Source organism: Talpa occidentalis, unplaced genomic scaffold (assembly GCF_014898055.3).
Source record: "Talpa occidentalis isolate TD23 unplaced genomic scaffold, MPIMG_talOcc4v2.1 talOcc4.6, whole genome shotgun sequence".
Taxonomy (NCBI): Eukaryota; Metazoa; Chordata; class Mammalia; order Eulipotyphla; family Talpidae; genus Talpa; species Talpa occidentalis.
In genome coordinates, this window is record NW_023604972.1 from 113919177 (window position 1) to 113941583 (window position 22407).

General features: G+C 36.5%; 1 protein-coding gene across 2 annotated transcripts in view; it reads right to left on the minus strand.

The window, feature by feature from the left end:
- ITGA1 (integrin subunit alpha 1) overlaps nucleotides 1–22407 on the minus strand; it is a 146251-nt gene that overhangs the window by 65401 nt on the left and 58443 nt on the right. For both annotated transcript variants that reach the window (XM_037530624.2, XM_037530625.2), the window contains exons 3-6: nucleotides 10112–10224; nucleotides 6370–6458; nucleotides 6147–6258; nucleotides 5428–5555 (exon numbers count right to left, since the gene is read on the minus strand). In XM_037530624.2, coding sequence (XP_037386521.1) covers nucleotides 5428–5555; nucleotides 6147–6258; nucleotides 6370–6458; nucleotides 10112–10224 — 442 coding nt within the window. The remainder of the gene's footprint in view (nucleotides 1–5427; nucleotides 5556–6146; nucleotides 6259–6369; nucleotides 6459–10111; nucleotides 10225–22407) is intronic.

Genomic DNA, 22407 nt, shown 5'->3' on the forward strand with positions numbered 1-22407 from the left:
TAGGAATATGGGCTTAAGACAGCTATTACCTACATTTCTGCATTTTTACTGTAGCTGAGCCCAGACATTATTGCCTTGGCAATGGCTGTTCTCTCCACTGCTGATCTCCCCCATTATATTTCTGCTCTCCTCAAATTCTTCAACATATCAATGGCAGATTAACTATCTAGAATTTCTGCTTTCATCAGATTCTGTCCTTGTTCAAAAACCTCTGATAACTTTCCAGAACCTGTATACCAATGACATTCAAATATACTTTAAAAGAGAATTTTTATTCTAATTAAAATAGAAAACAGATAAAACTTCAAGCTATTCCTCGAAAGACTAGGCCTATAGGATAAAATTCAGTTTCTCCTTCAAACTTCAATCACCTACGGGTCTGATACTACCTTCTCTATTCACCCCCATCTTCAGGACTCCCCAGGATGTACTGCACCCCTACAAAATGCCATTCTTTATTCTTCCAACTAAACTACATTCTATATCCATTTGGTGAAATTCTATACATTTCACTTTGCAAAACTTTCCACACCTCCTGCCTAGCACAGGCCTTACTGATCTCCTCCTCCCAACGCTGAAGCATACTTGTCTGTCCCACTCCTGTGAGAACTGCATTCTTCTCCACTGCTCTGTCTGCATGCTTTATCTCCCCAGCTACATTACAAGTTCAAGAGGGGCAAGCATGGGTAAAGGGCATGGAGTATGTCAGAGCCCTTGGTATTCTCTTCTCCCTCACCAGTGTTTTGCTTTGCTCACAGTTGACCCGCATACATTCTTAGTAGATGACGGTAACATTTCACATAAGTAAGAATAAAACTGAGATAGCAAGAAAATAATGATAAGCAGCAGAAGAGATACAAAGTAGTGGGAGAAATGAGAAGAGTGCGCAATGGCAACTCAAATCTTAAGGAAATGACATTCCGTGTAGGTCACTGGCTATTACTCGGTGCTTATTTCCCTTGGAAGCAGACAAAGTAAGGCCTGTTGTATCGTCCCCAGAAAAGGGTGTCATTTATTAATTGTCATCACAGGAAAGTGATACAAGTGCAAAGCAAACATACGTAATGGTTTGCTGAGTACTGGTGTGATCCAGTTTAACAGCAATGGTTTTAGTCCCAGCTTAGGTTTTTTTTTTTCCCCTAAAAGATTTATTTATTTATTTATACAAGCATTGGGTACAGTCAGAAGTGCAGGAAGGTGAGAGAATTCTCCAGAGCCAGAATGGGGAGCAGAAAAGGCAGAAAGACCAAAGTACACTGCCGAGGGGAGCAGCAGACGTGGCAAGAGAGGTCTGCGCACCATGTGGGACCCTCACCGGTGGCCGGGGATCAAACCGGTACTGCAGAGGCTGCGGGCAGCTTCGCAGCCCAGTATTCAACCACTGCGCCACCAGGGGAGGCCCCCCAGCTTAGTTTTCAATTGAAGGCAGGTGAAACAGATTCATACTAACATAATGTGTGTCTATGCACATTTAACAGACTCATATGAGAATTAAATAATAAGATAAAAAGGGAGCCAAGTGATGAATATACATGGTGAGGAGGCAGGTGGGGAGAGAATTAAAGACTTTTGTGAAAGCCTCGAGGAGAAATAGTGATCTGTGGTCTTGTGATGCCTCCTTCCCAAATTTTCTACTCTTCTCCATCAATAGGAGATTCTTATCCAGGCAAATGTCATGATCTAACCTCTACTCTAGACTGATAATTTGGGTAAGTGATGGGTAGAGGTGGGGAGAATGAAGTCCAGGAACAAGAAGAACATTCACCTCATTCACAGCACCACATTGAGAGGCTATAGATTGATTGACAGGATACAGCTGCAGGGCTCAGACAGGCCTCTTTTCAGACCTCAAAAAGATGAATCAGTCCTCATATTTAAAGCTTCTAGGAAAAGGGCCATAAATGTGCAGTAAAAAGAAAGATAAATAATATTCCTAAAATTTAATTAATTTCTCTCTTTCATTTTGCCTGGCTTAATGTTATGCTATGCTCTTGATGGGAACAATCAAGACATTGTTCCATTAGTATATTTCACTTTTATATCAAGTCTCAAAATTTACTGGTTTTATTTAGGATAATGCACTTGTATTTGGCATATTTATATCATTCTCATTTATTATTAAAAGCAATGTGATGTTTAGGTATTGAGGATCAATAAGACCTCCATAATGTTTATGCCATCGTATCTTTTATGGCAAGCTCAGAGTGTTTCAGGTTTGTTTTTATAGGTGTTTTTTAAAAGGCAAGTTTATTGCCTTTACTCCACATTGGATAAAAAAATTGGATTACAGAAGTTCCTTGACTATGTTTGCAAAAGTCTTAATGGGGCAACACAGAAACATGGAAGAAATTTTGAATAGTTGTTTAAAGTTGATACTATTGTCATTTGCATGGTATTTCCTTCATATACTAACTGTCATATGGAGGTGATAATTACTTCTTATCTCTGAGACTGCCTTTCAACATTTATAATTACTAAATGGGCAAATCCATGACTGCAGAGAATAGATCATTTGACTTCACCTAATATGCCAAATATATGACTTTCATAATATGGGAAACAAGAACTCATGGTATAATCAGAATTCAAATTTTTTTTTGGCTTACCATCAATTTAAAAAATTATTTAAGGTGACATTCTCCACTCTTCTTGTTTGAAAGGTAAATGTCTTATGATTTTTGTGATGCTTAGTATATAATGGCTGTTTAAAAAGTTCTATATATTAATCTAGATTGTACCACATGAAAATGCTTTATTTGTAGGTCAAAACAATGGTCACATGGAAAAAATTTCATATGGTTTAACCTAAATTAAATTAAAGTTCATTTCCCTCTTATTCACCCCAAGAACTGGTCCCCAGTCCACTAAATAGACATATTGTTCCCTCCCAGAAAGACATACAAATCCATGAAGCCCGCCCTTGCAGGCTAGAATTCCTCTGGTGGCAAAGCAGAATAGCTCCTCTATTAGATTTCTCACTACAGAACTGTAAAATTAGTTATAGTTCTAAACAGCTAGAAACATCAAAATTGAACAGGATGGTTGGCACATACAAGCAATCGATTGTTATTTCTTTCTTTGCAGAACTGAGTCACTGGCACAGATCCCGCCTGAAGCAGTGATTATAATTCCAAAATAGCCTTGTAGATTTTCTTTCTGAAGTTGTAGAGTAACTTCACACAAGTTGCAGCTGCACTGATTGCCACAAATAGCTACACATGAATTAACATTTTTATAGTAAAACAGATAAATGAATGTTACAGTAAAATCAAATATCCAGATGACTAGAAAATATTAGAAACTTAAAATATTTCAAGAATAATAAGGTAAAATGGGGTGGACAAAACAGGTGGGAGGGAAGAAAGCAGATGGGGGTGAAAAGAGGTAAGCAAGGGGGACCATGTGATCAAGCCTGTGATTTCAGGGGTGACAGTGCAGGAAATGGAGTACCTAGACGCCTGGCCTGGCTCCAGTCAAGAACTGGCCAAGGAAGTCTCTGGACATCATAAAGAGCTGGAAAGCACTGGAGATCTACTACTAAGGGGTGTGAGATGGGACCCCACTGTGAAACTTCTCCAGAAAAAGTGCGGCCAGAAAGGAAAGGGTGCTGTCCTGGAGTTGGAGAGCTGTGCCTTCTGATCGGCTAACAAACAAGTGACCTTGAACAAGTCACGTAGCCTCTTGTCTCCCCTTTATGAACTGAGATTTGGGGCTAAGTGACCTCTAAGAGTATTTCCAGTTTTAATTTTATGGCTCCATAAAATCTTATTGACCAAAGTGCAAGGAGAGGAGAAGAGAGGAAAAGGGAAAGGGAGAATCCTTAGAAGGGGAAAACGAACACGATCCACGTGGAACATGTACAATGAGGAGGAGCAACTCATTTCTGAGTGCCCTTTCAGTGGGTGCAGAATGCCCTGTAGCAAGAAGAGACTTAATAGTCTCCCAAATCTCTAGAAATTCACTTAGGAAGATCAACTGTCGAGAGGATTGCACCCATGGAAACTTACATTTTGTGATGTGTAAAAGTCCATTTTCTTTCAATAATTTTACACTGATTTTAAGACGTTCTCTATTGTCCAGTAAGATTTACCCCTCATACAGGTTGCTGAAGACACCTGTGTAGTCTTGGGACAGAACCATGACATTTCACCTTGATGTTTGAGTCTAGTTTGCCCTTTTTTTGGGGGGGGCATGAATGTGTTTTATATGTAAACATTTACATATAGAGATGTGTGTGTGTGTTTTTGTCACAATTTAAAAGTAGAGGTGACAAACACTGATGTGGTCAGCCTACATTTTTAGTGCCTCAGAAATTTTTCCAAAAGAACAACACTCAGAAGGAAAAGGAGCAACATCGGTGTGCAGTGCGGGCCCAGGTGTCCCAGCTCACTCACACTCGGCATCCACACCGACCAGAGCCTTTCTGACTCTCATGTTAGTGTTAATTCCTGCCCTGAGGGCACTGACCTCATTTTGACATTTAATTTGCCTGTTATACATTGAGACTTTTCTATGTTTTAAACCACATGGCCATAGAAATTTAACAAAATTAGATTAATTAAACCCAAATTCAGTGTCTAAGTGGATGGGTCATGTGACATGGTCCACTTCATCTGGCTGCAAAAAAGGGGGATGTATTTAGAAACAGATACTGATGCACAGAAGAAAGAAGCCCATCTGGTCAACTTAATACAGCTAAAGCAAGAAATGTTGCTTTTTGCTAAAGGAAAGAAATGATTAAATATAGGAAAAAACAGACTTTAAGCAATATCCTGTGATCAATTCCTAATTAATACATAAAAAGGAGATTATGATGTGATGGGTTCTTTGGGGTGTCAAATTGTTTTTTACAATTCTGAAACACTTCTCTGATATTACCAAAGTTGGTTGTACTCATTTTATAGTTAACAATTAAATAATGAGGGGCCTCCCTGGTGGCACAAGGGGTTAAGCGTTAAGCACTATGAAGCTATCTGCAGCCACTACAGCACAAGTTCGATCCCTGGCCAGGGAGCTAACCCACATGGTGTAGCAGACCTCCCTTGTTTTGCCCACTGCTCCCCTCAGCAGTGTATTGCAGTGGATCTTCTTGTTCAGCTCCCCACTCTGTCTCTGGTGAATCCTCTCATGCCCCCACGCCTCTGGCTGCACCCCAGCTCTTGTATGCATAAATAAATAAACCTTTTTTAAAATGAATTAAATAATGATTTTACAGAGATTCATAGGGTTTATTTTTTTCAAAAGCACTGAAAACAGTAACTTCCATAATATTTTCTGTATAGAAAATATTTTACCAGGTTTAAGAACAGGGATGTGGAACACAGAATTCATCCTGACTTTTAAATTTAATTTATTTTTAGAATATTTTATTAAACATTCATGCATTTTTATCTTTAGGATAATGGAAATCAAAATAGAGTCACCTACCTGTGTCTGTTTAGGACCAATATCCATTCTCTTTATAAGGTCATTTAAAAACTCAGTCACACTCTCCCAGGGGTAAATACTGTTGGAACCGTCCAGCACTATGACTATGTCCAGTTGAGTGGGACATTCTGCAATAAAAGGAGTCAATTATGTGAAGTAGGAGTCTACAGTTTTTGAGGTATATTATGGCCGGAAGAAGCTTATCTTTAAAAACTCAACTGATACTCTACAAGATGAACACACTGCTTTTATAATTCAAAAAAACAGTTGGAAAAAGTAAAGGTGATAAATTCTCATTGCATTCAGCAACAACTGTTTTGGTGTTCATACGAACTAAACCATCTTTATTTTCAATTAACATTGCATGAGTTATGCTTGGAATTTTTTTCAATATGAATTTTACATAACAGTTTTCATCCAGTGTGCCTTTCAAAAGAGGTTACTTTCCTCAAAGAGAGTCACCCTTTAAATAAAAACAATGTGACAGCTTTAGCTATGATGTTTAAACACGTCTCTGTAAAGGTTATTTACACTAATATCTATTCCGAAAATAGCAATGAGGTTTGGTTATATATTGGCATAGCAAGCATTTACCTAAATTGGTAATGCTGGTAGCTGAGAAAGTATTTCAAGCTTTTTGGTATGCTCTAGTGTATACATATGTCTCATTCACTGCTTATACTTTTCAAACACGCAAGAACATTGCATAAAATCTGTACCTTGTACAGGGGCAATGGAGTTCACCACTTGAAATGTAGGGCTGACATCAGAACAGATTCCAGTTGTATAATGCAAATGCCCACATCTATAGGCATATAAGGGCCCACATGCCTTTTAAAAAAATGAAAGACATAAGATTAAAAATTATAATAACAGATCTTGTAAAATCTAAAAATGATAGCATTTCCAATTCATTAACTGCTGTTACTCATCCTCTCTTACCAGAAACCCTCCTTTTGGGTTAGTGACTAAAGTTGATCCAAATGTCATGTTCTCCTTTACTTCCGTGACATTGGGAATTGATGTGTTCACTAAAAATAGAACAAAATTTTATGAAGGTGGAAAACACAGTGAACTTAAGTGTCTTCCCAATAAAACATTGTATTTGCTTTGCTCATATCATAGCACATTCTTCTTTTGGTTCAACTAAATAGTCTTCAAAGTATTAGTAAGGATTATAATGAACAAGCTAAGACCGAAAACTACTTGGCTTATATCCCAGAAACTATGCCTGGATCCCTGTTTCAAATAGTTTTACTGAACTATGAAAGAATTCAGAACCCATGGGGCAATGAGAATGTGGGATAGCCCATCACACATTTCTGCTAATTAAAAAAAATGAAATGTTTAGTCTCATAACATTGTAGATACAATGTAAGGTTACAAAGCTATCTTAGATATTTTATCTATGTGTTATAAATGACCAATGTTGAAACATGATTTAAACAAGAAGTAAAGAAAATCCAAATGTAAGTTTCTGACCATTAATTTCAATATCATAAGGACATCGTGAGGGTTACAAAGAAAACTGGAACAAGATTAGAGCAGCGGTCAGGAAGTTTGGCTAAAAGAAACATGATAGAGGGACTACATTTGACATTCCAAATAGAAATGTTGGTTCCTAAAACACACCAACCTGGTGAAATTGGCAAGGAGTTCCACTGTTCACATTTCAAAAAAGAAGGAAAGGTAGAAAAATTGGACAGGAAAAAAAAAAGCTTCTAAACTCTGCTTAGTAGAGAGCTGAGACATTTTAAAGTGGCAAATCTCAAATTCAGGAAGGATTCATCTCACTGTTCTTGCCTGGAAGTTTCTCCTACCTTAAGGTCTTATGTAGCATTAGATACAAAATGGATGCAAAGATTTCTGAATGGTCACACTGACTTTCTAGTCAGAGCAGTAGTCTTTGTCCCAGAGTTTAGTCTGGTTAGCTTTGAAAACGCCTAGAACTGAGCTGTCTATCTACACATATTTGTAGATTTGTTTGCAGATTATAGTTTGAATAATCTGGATTAGAGATTTTAATACTAGGATTGACCCATTATAAACATTTCTGGGACATTAAGGACTACAGCATAAACTTCCCTACTGCTCCTGATGTAATTAGAATCTCCATGCTAACATTAAAAGTCCACCCAGGCCTCCCCAGTGGTTGAGCGCAGCGCTGTGAAGCTGTCCGCAGCCTCTGCAGCGCCGGTTCGATTCCAGGCTGGCCAGGGAGTTACCCACATGGTGCGGCAGAGCTCTCCGGTCTCACCCATAGCAGTGTTTTTGGTCTGTCTGCCTGTTCTCTTCCCCTCTCTGTCTCTGGTGAATTCGCTCACCCTCCCGCACTTCTGGCCTGTACCCCAGTTCTTGTATAAATAGATAAATCTTAAAAAAAAAGTCTATTCCACTAATGGAAGAATAGTTTCTATCTAGAACAAATCTTTTATAAATAACAACAACAAAGTCTAGGAAAAGGAAAAAAAAAATAATAATGTATGAAACAACTGAAGGCACAGGAAAGCAAGCAGAAATTGGAGGCGAGTCTATATTCTAAGAGGAAATTAGCACTGGATTAGTTTCCTGTTTTTGTGTTCACTAAGGGATGGCCATAGCAAGTAGCTAAATCTCAAATAGAACACAGAATTTTACTGTCTTAAAGAAACAAAGGCCAGAAATTTGGGCAATGACAGAAGTTGCCAAGTGAGGGGAAATACTAGAAAGCAGAGTCACAAAAGGAGAGTTCCAAATAAGCATATATATTCTTTCCAAATATCTGGATGACCTAACTTATACATGTTCAGGGTAAACTTTAAATAACCTGCTAAAACCAGAATTGAACAGCAATTACCTGCTTCCCACTGCAGGAAAATCAGGTTGGAAAATGGGTTTAGCCACATAGACTGTTTGCTAAGGTAAAATGTTAAGACTAATCAAGGCACATAACAGATCTAGAAACTTCACACTTAAAATTCAGAAGTATTGTATAATACAGGATACAATCCAAAATTACTAAACATAACCAGAACAGGAAAATATCACACAACCTTTGGAGAAAGGTAATATATGGAAAGTGATGTGAGCTACTGCAAATATTGGAATTGTCAGGAAAGGATATTAAATCAGTTATTATGGGCCTCCCTGGTGGCACAGGGGTTAAGCACCACACCATGAAGCAATCCGCAGCCTCTGCAGCACGAGTTTGATCCCTGGCCGGCCAGAGAGAAACCTACATGGCGAGGCAGACCTCTCCTGTCTCTCCCGCTGCTCCCCTCAGCAGTGTATTTCAGTCAGTCTGCTTGTTTGTTCCCCACTCTGTCTCTGGTGAATCCTCTCACCCCCTGCATCTCTGGCCTGTACCCCAGCTCTTGTATGCAAAATAAATAAATCTTTAAAAAAATAAAAAATAAATCAGTTATTATAATTATGACCATGAATTTAAAGAGAAAAAAGCAGATCAGAAATTGGAAAAAGAAAACCTAAAAAACAGTAGCTGAAATAAACCTGTAGAGTTATTGAGCATTTCTATGATATTTAATATTGTATAGAACACTGTGAGGATTCTAATTCCTAGACAGTTGTAGTAGGAATTTTCTAGTCATATCCTAACTGTTGTGATTTTTTTCGATCTAATGTATATATTTTGATATAAAGTTGCCTTGTGCTACTTTAAAAAATAATCCATTACAATTCCTCTTGTGCTATTTTCTTTGAAAAAGCAACTTTTTTTTTTTTGCAGGAATGTGACAGGCAGGTGCATTTGGAAAAATTCCTTTTATTTATTTATTCATTTATTTATTCATTCATTCATTTATTTATTTATTTATTTATTTATTTACACAGGCACTGGGCACAGTCAGAAGAAGCGCGGGAGGGTGAGAGAATTCACCAGAGCCAGAGCGGGGAGCAGAGCAGGCAGAAGGATTGAAGTACACTGCTGAGGGGAGCAGCGGGCAGCAGGAGAGGTCTGCGCGCCATGTGGGACCCTCCTCTGGTGGCCGGGGAGCAGCAGGGGATCGAACTGGCACTGCAGAGGCTGCGGGCAGCTTCGCAACCCAGCACTCAATCGCGGCGCCACCAGGGAGGCCCTGGAAAAATTCTTTTTTTAATTAATTTTTAAATTTTTTACATCATTGTTCATTTTAAAACAATATTTGCTTCCTCCTCACCCCCTCAGGTGTAGTCCCTATAGAGTTTCCTTCCCCAATGCACCCATGCACCATCACCTCAGTCCCCAGTGCTCCTCCCTCCTTCCCTCTGATCCCTCTCCCTCCTCCTCCCCTGCAGGATGTCTCTGATTTACAATTCTTTTATTTGACCACTGCTTTACAAACGATTCTGAATAACGGAGGCAGTTACACATTATAAAAATAGAAAATCTATAACATCCATGGCTACATTATGAAGATTTTTTTTACATTTAAAAAAGACAGGTTCATAAGGAAAAGGAGAAAGGAAAAGAGAGACACCTGTCTATAGACACAGGTGGACAGGAGAGCTGCCTTACTTTATGTTGTATTCCTACAGCAAAGGCAGAGGGAATCAAAATGTGAGTATGTGAATTTGAATTATTAGAAATAAGAACTGAAGGATATTTATAAACTGATTCTCATACTTTCTTGAATTGCTTGAAATGTGTTTTTAATGAGTATAATAGGCATAATTAGAGGTCAGACTTTGACATTTTGACTGTACATACCTGGTAGATCCAACTTCACGCAAGGTAAAGATTCACCTCTCCCAACTGGACACTTATAGACATCTCCAGTTCTGTTTTTGGGTTGACCAACTAAAGGAGAACCAATAAGCACCCTGGAAATTAAATGATTCCATTAATATTTTTGAGTAATGGAAAACATTTTATTTTAGCTATTTTGTTGCAAGTTCCAAGACAATTAACAGTAATTCTCATAGTCATCGTCTGATAGTAATTTCATATTTTCTAAAATAAGCAGTGTCTTCTCTAAGTTGCAGATTATTTTAATACAAAGGCCAAAAATATGTAGAGGAGAATCTTAGAATATTTTATTATATTGTATTATCTATTACTTTATCATATTTTTTTGTTTGGGGGTGAAAATGATAATTATTGATTATTGTGTTAGTTTACAAAACATTCATGAAAGTATAACTGAGGTTTTCCTATGAGGAACTGATATTTTATTAGAAGTTCTTAACTTCAATTTCAGAGAAGTTAGGGAATATAAAACATTTGATCATAATAAGATTTAATATTAGTACAAGCTAATTTGTAAGCACTTTGGAAATAAGGATAGAAATGAGACCCAGGTTAAAATCACTTATTGTCTTTCAAGATCCAATTATAAAGTCACCCTAATAATTGGTGTTTAACAGAGTTATGATTTATTTCAATCATCACAAACCAACTAAAAAGGCCTCTTTTTTATGATCTCTTCAGGAATAGGATAGATGAATGTGGGTAAGGGTTAAAATACTTGGATCTAGAGCTGCTGATTCATTGTTGGTTGAACTACTATATCCAAAGACACTGAGTGCTAGCAAGCAAAGGACTTTAGTTATACTCCATAAAGACGCTGCACTTGGAATTATATTATCCTATATCTTTACTAATGACTTTAGTGAAGCTACAGAAAGCATAGAGGTACTCAACATGAATCAATATACAAATTTAGGGTGTTCAGAACATTCTGGAACAAGAAATTTAAACTACTTAAATTTTAATAGGAACCTATGTAAACCATAGTGGTACACTCCTAACATCAGCCTCAGAGGTGTATTTGGAGATTCAACACCAACCACAAGGAAAAGAAAAATAAAAATAAATAATTGGGACTATATAAACTAAAAAACTTTGATATAGCAAAAGACCTACCCTCCCCAAAAAAGCAACCTATGAACTGGGAGAAGATGTTTGCACATCACATGTCCAACAAGGAGTTAATTTCCAAAATATATAAAGAAATCATACAACTCAACAATTGAAAAAACAAACAGCCCTATCAAAAAATGGAGAAAAGACATATACAGAAATCTCTTCAAAGAATACATAGAGATGGTCCACAGGTACATGAAGAACTGTTCAACATCTCTTATAACGTGGTATTAAAAAAAATGAGATATCACCTCATCTCTGTGAGTATGGAAGTGATCTAAATGTCCATTGACAGATGAATAGATTAAGAAGGTGTGCTACAGATACGCAGTGGAATACTACTTGCTATTGAAACAGATGAAATAGTGTCTTTTGGGACAAGGTGAAAGAATCTTGAGGTAATTATACTCAACTAAATAAGTCAGAAAATAAATGACAATTCTTGGATGGCTTCACTCATTCATGGACTATAAATAAGCAAAGAAAACAAACTGGCAAAACATAACAAAAATAATTCTTAGATTCTATGAAAAATATGTTTCCAAGAGGGGAGAAAGGAGTGGGACAGGGTGGGGTGGGGGGCAATGTGATAGTGTGTTCTGCTGCTAGAGCTTTGGTGGAGGGCTTGTGAAGCATGTGCACATAGTAAGCTGTGAAGTTATATTTCCAAAATTATATAGTTTTATAAACAAAGGGCAAATCAGCAAAATTTGATTAAAGAAAACTATATAAGAAGCTATGTAAACAATTTCACTTATCTGTGTCCTATTATCTACATCAGTAAGGACGTGGGAATACTGACTTAAGAGGAATTTGTGTGAAAAATGTTACAGGGGGTTTTGTTGACAGCAAGTAAACATGAGCCAACAGGGTACTTTGGTGCCAAAAATGCTAATGTGGCCCTGGGCAGCATTGCTCGAAATAGATGCCCTGGTCAAGAAAGTGATAGCCCCTCTACTCTGCGCTGTCAGGCCATGTCTGGAATCTCCAAATTAAGAGGGACGGAGGCACAATGGAATGCATTTAGGAGATTGTGATTCAGAAGGTTAAGAACTGATAATTTTGTCAGACCAGAGATACTTGAGGGAAAGTTGGAATATTTAGCACAGACAAAAAAAATGTCTGAAGGGGAACTGAGAGGTCATTTAGGGGTACAGGCAGATCGGGTAAACATTAAAAATTTAAATATAGAGTCTATAATATTGAAAATGGATGGGGTTTATTATGTGTAGGTCCTTTGGATAAAGTCAATATTAATAGAATTTTATAAGAACTGTAAATATTGAGCTGTTAAACAGATTCCTAAACCATAGTTATGATCTAATGCCTTTGCAAAGTCATTTCTGGCATACATAAATTATGATAAAAATGTACAAACTCCTTCATGTATAATTCTTACTGCTGGGAATCTATCTTAATAAATTACCTAAGTTAAGGGAAAGAAGCTTAATGCATAAAGATAAAACTCATAGGGTTATATATAATAATAAAAGATTAAAAGAAATGTGATTTACAGTAAGAACTAATTATTACAGGGTCAATCTATAGACTATTGTGCAGTCATAAGAAGCAATAAGTTAATAAGATTGCATGGTAGGATAAAAAATTATGTATGACTGAATTTAAAATAAAAACCTTTCTAATTTAGTGAAAATGTATGACAAATTTAAAGTGAAAGACACCAAAGTATATTACTCACTATAATAGCATGATAATAATAACTAGTATTTATTGAATTTGTACTGTGTGCCAGACACTGTTCTAAGAGCTTCCCATGGACTAAATAATTTAATCCTCTCTATGAAATACAGTATGCTCTTTGATGCCAGACTTCATGAGTTCAAATTATGGTTTTACCATTGACTTAGCTGTTGGGTTTTTTAGGACAAGTCAATTACCCTGCATTTGTTTTTTTTATCTGTAAAATGTAAATGAAAAGAGGATCATCAAAATGACTGAGTGAGTTAATGTATATAAAATGTGTAAAACAACATTTGGTTTATAGAATGTGCTAAGTGTTATTTTATTTTATTATATATATATTTTTTCAAATGATGATCAACTACATCTAGATAAAAGACAGCACACCAAAAACATGACAAATTATATTAAAAAGGTTGTGTTTAGATATTTTTCCAATATTTTTGAAACATTTTGTAATGTGATTGATTAAATTAGTTTAATAATTAAAATGGTTTAGAGAAAAGCAGAGAGCTTATTATTATGGAAAGTATTCAAATTGAGGCTTGATAGATTAATGTTTACTAAGAATATTCTACATACTTGGCATTTTTGCTAGACCTTGGGGATATAAAAATAATAAAACAGAAATTTTTTTAGATTGCTTAAACCTTAGTGGGGAAACAAAACTGTAAACATATTATTATACTGAATAGGTCTGAACTTGGTACACTTTAGCAAAGTCTCAGAAGTAAGAAAGAGCGCTGCTTCTTTGATAGGTTCAAGAAGCTCTCTCTGCGTAGATGGAATAGAAGTTAAGCCTGGCATGGTAAACAGTGTCTAGATAATAAATGTTTTTACTGTCCATTCAAAGAACTTTGGATTTATCTTACAGTGGATGGGGAGGGGGGGTTGGCAACTACTGAAGCTTTTAAAGAGGGGTGTGATATGATCAACTCTAATTTAGAAAGCTTATTTACTTGCAATGTCATCAGTAAATTGGAAAAAAAGGGCAAGTTAGAGTCAGGAGGGAAAGGTAAGAGTCTCTAAAGTAATCCAGATTCAAAAAGAAGATCTGTATGAAGGAAGTGAAGAGAAGGGAGCAATCAGTTCTAGAAATATTTAGGATATAAACTGTCTTAGTTTGGATTTCCCCCAAAGCAGATAAAGACCTTGGTACAGGTAATTTTGGGGACAGCAATTACATATATGCACAAATGTGGACACACACCAATGATAGAGAGCAGAAGAAAGACCTATAAAGATCACGAGCATCTGAGCTCTTTCTTGCTGGGGAACATCTCAGAAACTACATGGTACATTATGGGCAGCTATGAGCAAGGTTGAGACCCTAAGCTTTGATCAAGCACCTCAAGAGAATAGAGTAAAATGAGAACTCTGTAAAGGTGGCCACCAAGGAGGAAATACCACAAGATTTCAATGAGTGAAAGAAAAAAGCTGGTAGGAGTGATGAGAGAGGTAGAGGGAGAATCAGAAAACAGCGGTGCCATATAAGCCAGAGAAGGAAGGGCATGGAGAATGTGAGCTGAGAGTGGGCACTGTGAATGCAAAGCAGACTTCACTTTAAGTAACTTGGTTAAAGATGAGGGAGGTGGGCCATAGACGGGCTTCTTTTTTTCAGACAAACCATTAAGGGTTTGTGAAAAGCTCAACTTTATTATGGAAGAAACAAAGATCTGGTTAAATGAGTGTGAGAGGAACCAGTAACAAGAGAAAAATTGAAACCACCGGAGAGAGAGTGGAGTTCCTGAACACTTTGATGGCTTCAGGACAGGCTTGTCTTAGGCCACAGGCTCCTAGGCAGGACTCTGGATAGCCCAGCACCTAGAGGTCTACACGTGTGGTAGGTGGTAGGAGTTGTGTGCACCTCTGTGATTTGACCTTGTCCCCCCTTGTCTTTCACTGGGGCAGAATCTATTTTTCTTTCTCCTGTTGAAACTGGAATTTACTTAATAAATAGAAGCAGAAGAGACACTGAATTCCAAGGCTAGGCCTTAAAAGGCTTCACAGATTCTGCTTTACCTTTTTTGGAAATCTGAGACCACCAGTGCTATGAAGAAGCTCAGTTTAGCCTAATGGAGGAGAAGAGGCACACGGAGGAGAAGCAGTATTTTGTGAGACAGCACACACTGCCAGGCATGTGAGTTAAACCATCTTGGACTCTCCAGCCAGAACTGCGACACCAGAGGACTGCAGCTACAGAAAGAAGGAGCACTCACGCAGCGCCCCTGGCAGCAGGGGAGCACCATGCAAGCCTCGGAATCATGAGAAAGTAACATTACTGTTGTTTTAAATCAGTAAGTTTTGGGGTGATTTATTTTGCAGCAATAACTAACTGAAACAGGAAGCTCCATTAGTTGGTCCTTCCTCCCTTCCCTGCCCTTATTCTCCCCTCCCCTCCCTCCATCTCCATTTTCCACTCTTTGCTTTCCTCTCTCCTTCCTTTCTTTCCTCCCTCCCTCCATACTTCTTCCCTTCTTTGGAAAATAGTACTTGTCATCATCTAGAGAGATTTAGGAGAAGAAGTAATAGGGTGGTGGACTTGTGGGGAGTAATAAATATTTTAATGGATGAGGCATACACAGACTGGTCAGGCAGCCCTCTGGCCAAAATGAGGCAGGTTACAGGCCTCAAGGGATGTTTTGGAAGGTGTTTCCACATTACACAGAAGATAGGCCCCCCAAAGACCCTTCCAATTTAAGATTCCATCATGTAAACAGAAAAAAATTACAAATGTGCAAACAAGAACTGATTAGTTGGAAAAAGTGTACCATTAACTGGGGGAAATCTAGGGTAATCATGGAAACAAGAGACTGAGGGCTGGTAGGAGGAGGTGATAAGGAAGGATGGGTGACTGGAACACAGGGTAAAGTTTTTGTATGAACTGGAACAGGGTGGTTGAGATTGGCAAGCAGGGGACTTTGAAGGAAAGGGTTGGAGTTTATCATCAGTCTCTAGGGCAACAGAAAGCCGCAAGAGTATGGTGATTATTGGAAAGAACTAAAACCATGACTTATTGTGCATTCTGGATAAACAGAAGGAGATGTGAGAACTCAAAAAGTGGTCCAGTCGAGCAGGCCTAGGTTGAGACTAAGGGTTTGAGTCTTGGAACCAATTATAAACAACAGGTTAGCAGGATATGGGACATAAGACAATTGTGCATTTTCCTAGGAGCTATTTATTCTGAGTCAAACTCGCAGCTCTGGAAAGTACATACATCTTATTAATTCATCCTAAATTATCCTCATCATTCCCAAGTTATATAAAATAACAAGATCCAGAAAGTACAGGCATGGGGTTTCTGAAATTTCAGGAATCCCCAGCATTTTCAATCCCAATTATCTTGCTCTATTTTTTTTCTCATAGTATTTATTATTTCCTTATAAATTTATAACCTTCCTGTTTATTGTTTGTTTTTGGTTCCCACTCCCCAATAGAATATAAGCTCCACCATAGCAGAAGTTTTAATATGCTGTGTTTACTCATATATCCTTGGTATCTATAACAATTTTAACTACAACATGGGCATTCAATGAATATTTATTTAATGAATGAATGAATGATTTTGTGAAATAATCTAAAAGTCTGGATAAGGCAAACCTGGAAATTTTAGATTCATGTGACCAGCGAAGAGGTCCCAACAGTGAAGTCATTAGAGACTGGATATTTACTTAAGCAAAATGCCAGTCGAGGTGCTAGAGAATCTCGATGTTAGAGAGAGAGAGAACAAGCTGAAAGTCAGAAAGCTGGCATCCCAATCCTGGCCCTGTCACATCCTTGACATAGTAAACCTTTGACAATTCATTCTTGCAGTTTCAGTTTTCTGTCTTAAAAATGAGGGTGATAACAATGTTCCCGCCCAATCCCCCAGAGCCCATGTGAAGACCTGGGGCACGTTGTTTCATGAACTATAGATATTGTTATATCAACGTTTAATGGGTTTGCTTTTATTTTCCAGTTTAATGAGTTTGCTCATTATATTTTATTTCCATTTGATTTTTGCTTTTAATGTCGTGTTTTGCCACAATTTGTCTGAAAATTAAGAGACTAAAGAAAGTTCTGGGTCTCATTACTGGTCTCTAGAGAAACAACTAATGAATTAAAAAATCACTAAAGTAAGAGAAACATCTCCATAAAAAGCTCCAGTTACAACAAAGTCTGAGAAATATTTGCTATTCATAATAGTCATTATCACCATTATTATATTTATTTTAAAGGTTAGCTGATCTGTGACTTCTCTGCTGCATATTTATTTTTCCTCTGTAAAAAATTTTTTTAGGGATCATTGTCTCAAATTTACATTATTCATGAATACACATTCCACCTAACTCTTTCTTGATATCAAAGTTAAAGTCAGAGGGTCAGTCACCCCCTGCCCACCAATTTTTTTTGTTTAAGTATATTTGGAGTAAATGATCATTTTCAGGAATGAAGATAAACAGTGGCCCCAATAGCTGCTTGGCTCTCTCTTGGTCATGAAAGGTAGAGGATGTGAGCCACAGAAATGACAAGTTTGGCAACAAGGAAATTTCAGCTTCAAAAGACATTATAAACAATGCACAATAAATGTTCTATTTAAATCTGTAACAGAAAATTTGACGGAACTTTTAAAAAGTCATTTTACCCCAAGCTTGAATAGGCTTTATTTAAATCATGATACATTGGAAACAGGGCATCAATCACATGAACCCACTAGAAAAAAAAGTAGGGCATAAAGTAGGGGTTTTTTAGGGAAAGGGCATGAAACACACACACACACACACACACACACCCCGTTGCCAATTGACTCAGGAAGTATCCCCATCTTGAAAATCTACTTTGAGATGACAAAGTCTACTGATGTCACTGAAGCCCCCAAGCACAGCTGCTTGAACAGCAATTAAAAGGGTGGAGGCACACACAAAAGGGTGAAGCAAAAGGACAAGAGTGGAAAACCCTGAACCAACATCTCACATTTTCCCATTTGGCCAAGTCCTTGCCATACTGGCAATTATCACAATCTGGAAGGCTTGTGTAATGCTGAGCACATTTAAGTTTCATCTCTTCAAAGCAAAATTATTAAACCAATTATGTTTATTGTGAACTTTTCTGAACCACACTGCAATTTGTACTTGGCTGTGCCAGCTCATGCTAACCATAACAAACAGTAATGATCTTGATCAGAAGTGTCATGTGTTACTGAGGAAACGTGGTTTCTGAGCCAATGATAGAAAGCAAATTTCATTTCACAATAATGTCTGAAAGGTAAAGGGGGCATGAGATTGCCTTTTTGTTAGCTTTCAATTCTTTGAAAAGACTGCACTTGCAATGGACTGAGCACTCCTTTAGGAATGTTCTTTGGCTCAGATGTAAGATGGGTCAGAAAGACTTTAAAAAGTAACTTAGAAAGATGCACTTCCAAAAGCAAGTGCAGTAAATATGCTTTTAAGAAGGTGACCACCTCAGGAGAAAATAAAACAACAAAATCCATCTTCCCCAAAATATGTCAATTATTCTATAGTTTATTTCTTTTCTTTATGGTTAGGAACAAGAATTTAATAATGCCTGTGGTTTGAAAGCATCTTATTTTTTTTAATATTTTATTTTATATAATTCTTATAGTTTATTTCTTAAAGCACGTCTGCATTGCTTCTGATTTTATAAGCACTTACAGATTATTATCCAAACATGTTTCTAAAATTCATTTTGAATTAGCTGTGCCTGGATCTCTTTAGAACAATACGCCACTGCCATACCACCCTTAACTGTTTAAAATTTTGATTTTTACAATTTCCTTACTTATAATTTCAGTAGGCCTCATCATTTTTGTTGCCTTGAGCTTTCTTATCTTTTCCACAAAATCATTGTAAATGAATTAAACATCCACATGTTTTTAAATGCTCACAAATGCACACACGCACATATTAATATGTAAAGTCTGATACTGACCACAAAGATAGTTACTGTTAATGGTTACTTTTTAATATAGTTCTAATAAAGAAAAAAGTACTATACTGGGACTGAAGAGACTTGAGTTCTGTTTTCAACTCTGGCCCTCAGTAGTTACATTTCCCTAGGGGTATTATTTTTATTGAAAAAAAAAAAACTACTTTATTCAAGTATGAATAACATAAAAAGCTGTCCATATTTAATGTATAAAACTTGGTGAGTTTGGAGATAATTATATACACCATCACTACAATGGATACCATCAGCATACCTATCACTTCTAAAAGTTTTTCTGTCCTCTTTAGCTGGTATTAGTATTATGTTATGATAATAAAATAATTTCTGCCCTTCTAGCATTTTTTAAAATACACAATACAGTGTTAACTAAAGATCTCTAGAACTTATTTATCTTATATGACTGCAATTGAGGACCCTCTGACAAATACCTCCTTAGATTTCTCATGTAAGTGGTACTGTGTACTGTTTGTCTTGTGTCTGTTTTATTTTACTTAGCATAATATCTTCTAGTTTCATCCTTGTTATCTCAAATAGGAAGATTTCCTTTGTTCTTAAGGCTGGATAATACTCCATTATATGCATATAACACATTTTCATTACCTATTTGTCTTTCAATGGACATTTAGATTACTTTCATATTTTGGCTATTGTCATAATGCTGTAATGAACACCAGAGTGCAGACATATCTTCAAGATTCTGATTTCAGTTTCTTTGGTTACTTATCTAGAAGTGGGATTGCTAGGTCACATGGTAGTTCTACTTTTCAATTTTGGGGAATTTCTATCTTATTTTTGTAGTGACTACATCAATTTGCATTCACACTGACAGTTTACAAATGTTCTCTCTTCTCTACAAACTTGCCAACATTTGTTATCATTTTCATTTTTTTAATAATCATAGGAGAATCACTTTTAACTTTATTTGAGATGCATCTGTTTTTTTCACCTATAATAATAGGAAACTAAAGTAGATTCTGTTGTGCTATTATCAAGTAATCACTGAAAATATAGTATATTTCAGGCCCCATTCCTGATGTCAAGTGGACAACAAAAAACTGTGAACCACTTCTTACTCTACTAAGATTTACTCAAATACTTAAGTAATGCTGATATCTGACTGCCTTAAAATAAGAAAGATGGGGCTGGATGAGAAAGGAAACTGCTAGGTTTTCCTTATATAAGAGATCAGAAACCAGACTTTCATAAAATATTTTAATATTTGACTATTCTTTAAAAACACAGTTCATTTTCGGGACTCCCCAGTGGCACAGTGGTTGAGCGCTGGGTTATGAAGCTGCCCACAACCTCTGCAGTGCCGGTTCCATCCCCGACTGCCAAACAAGGGTCCCACATGGCGCGCAGACCTCTCCCGCTGCCCGTTGCTCCCCTCAGCAGTGTACTTCGTCAGTCTGCCTGCTCTGCTCTCCCCTCTGGCTCTGGTGAATTCTCTTACCCTCCTGTGCTTCTGACTATACCCAGTGCTTGTATAAATAAAAAATAAAAAAATAATAAAAACACAGTTCATTTTCATTTTAATGATAATTTCTCTCTGCATAAGATTTTTTTAGTTTGATGTAATCTCATTTATTTATTTTTGCTTTTATTTTCCTTGCTGTTGGAATCAATTCCCCAAAGACGTCACTGAAGCCAGTATCATGGAAAGTTTTGTTTATGTTTTCTTCCATGTATTTAAGGCTTCAAGTTTTACATCCAAGTTTTTAATCCAATTTGGAGAAAAATTTTGTGAATGGTATGGGATAGTGGTCTAATTTCATTCTTTTACATGTGACTCTCCAGTTTTTCCCAGAACTATTAAAAGATTTTTTCCTTTCTTCACTGTATACTCTTGGTTCACTTGTTATAAATTAATTGCTCATATAATTATGGATTTACTTGTGAACTCTTAATTCTATTATATTGATCTGTTTCTACTTTTATGACAATACCATACTGTTTTGATTACCACATCTTTGTCATATAGTTTTAAGTAAGAGTGTGATACCACTGGTCTTCATTTTTGGTAGGATTATTCTGACTAGTCAAGCTCTTTTTGTGATTCTACATAAATTTCAGTAATGTTTGCTCTATTTATTTAAAGAATGCCATTGAAACTTTGATAAGGACTACATTTAATCTGTATATTATTTGGATAAAATTGTCATCTTAATAATGTTAATTCCTCCAATCCATGCAAAAGGAATGATTTCATTTCTGTGAATCTTCTACTTCTTTTAATAATGTAGTCCAATTTTCATTGTACAGGTCCTTACCTACTTTATTCTGTATTTAATTCTTTTAGACACAATTGCAAATGGGATTTTTTTATTTCTTTATCTTCCAGTGAATTGCTTGCATATAAAAAATTCAACCAGTTTTTGTATATTGATTTTGTAGCCTGCCATCTTCCCGTATTGATATACTCTAATAGTTTTTTAAGTGATGTACTGAGGATTTTCTGTGTATATTATCATATTGTCTCTAAATAGTGATCACTTTATTTCTTTTCCCACAATTTGTATTCCTTTTATATCTTTCTATTGCCTAATTGCCCTAAACTAAGACCTCTTAAACATTAAAATGAAAAGACAACCAACTGAATGGAAGGATATATGTGAACATCATACAAGTGACAACTGCTAATATCAAAGATCTGCAAAGGACTCAGACAACTCAACAAAAAGAAAAAGGCTTAATAAAACCAATTGCCAGAAAAGCTAAATAGACACTTCTAAACAGAAGACATACAGATGGCCAATAAACACATTTTAAAAAATTCTTCATCCTTGTCATCATGAAAATGCAAATGAAAACCACAATGAGATAACATTTCATACCTGTGAGGCTGGCCCATATCAAAAAGAACAGAAACAGTAAGTATTAACAAAGGTGTAGAGAAATAGGAAGCCTTGTACACTAATGATAAGAGTACAGACTTGTCCAGCCCTTAGGGAAAATAGTATGAAAGTTTCTCAAATAGACCTACCATAGGTCTATTTCACTCTTAGATATCTATCTGAAGAACACAAAAATATTAATTTGAAGGGATATATACACTCTTATGTTTATTGCAGCACTATTAACAATAGACAAGTTATGGAAAGAACCTAAGTGCCCAAAGACAGATGAGTGGAGAAAGATGTGGTATATACACACAATGAAATACTACCCCATATATATATATATATATATATATACACACACACACTACCCTTATATATATATAAGTTGTTCTAAGCTACCCTATATATACTAGTTTATATATATATATATATATATAAAAGATGTATTCATTCCATTTGCAACAACATGGATGAATTGGAGGGGATTATGTTAAGTAAAATTAGTCAAAAGGACAAAGACAAATACCAGATGATTTCACCCAAATGTGGAATATAAAGAAACAAAGCAAAGGAACAGACAAAACTAAGCCAAACAGACCCTATAAATCTGATGCAGAACTGAGGCTACCAGAGGGGATTGGGTGGAGTATACAT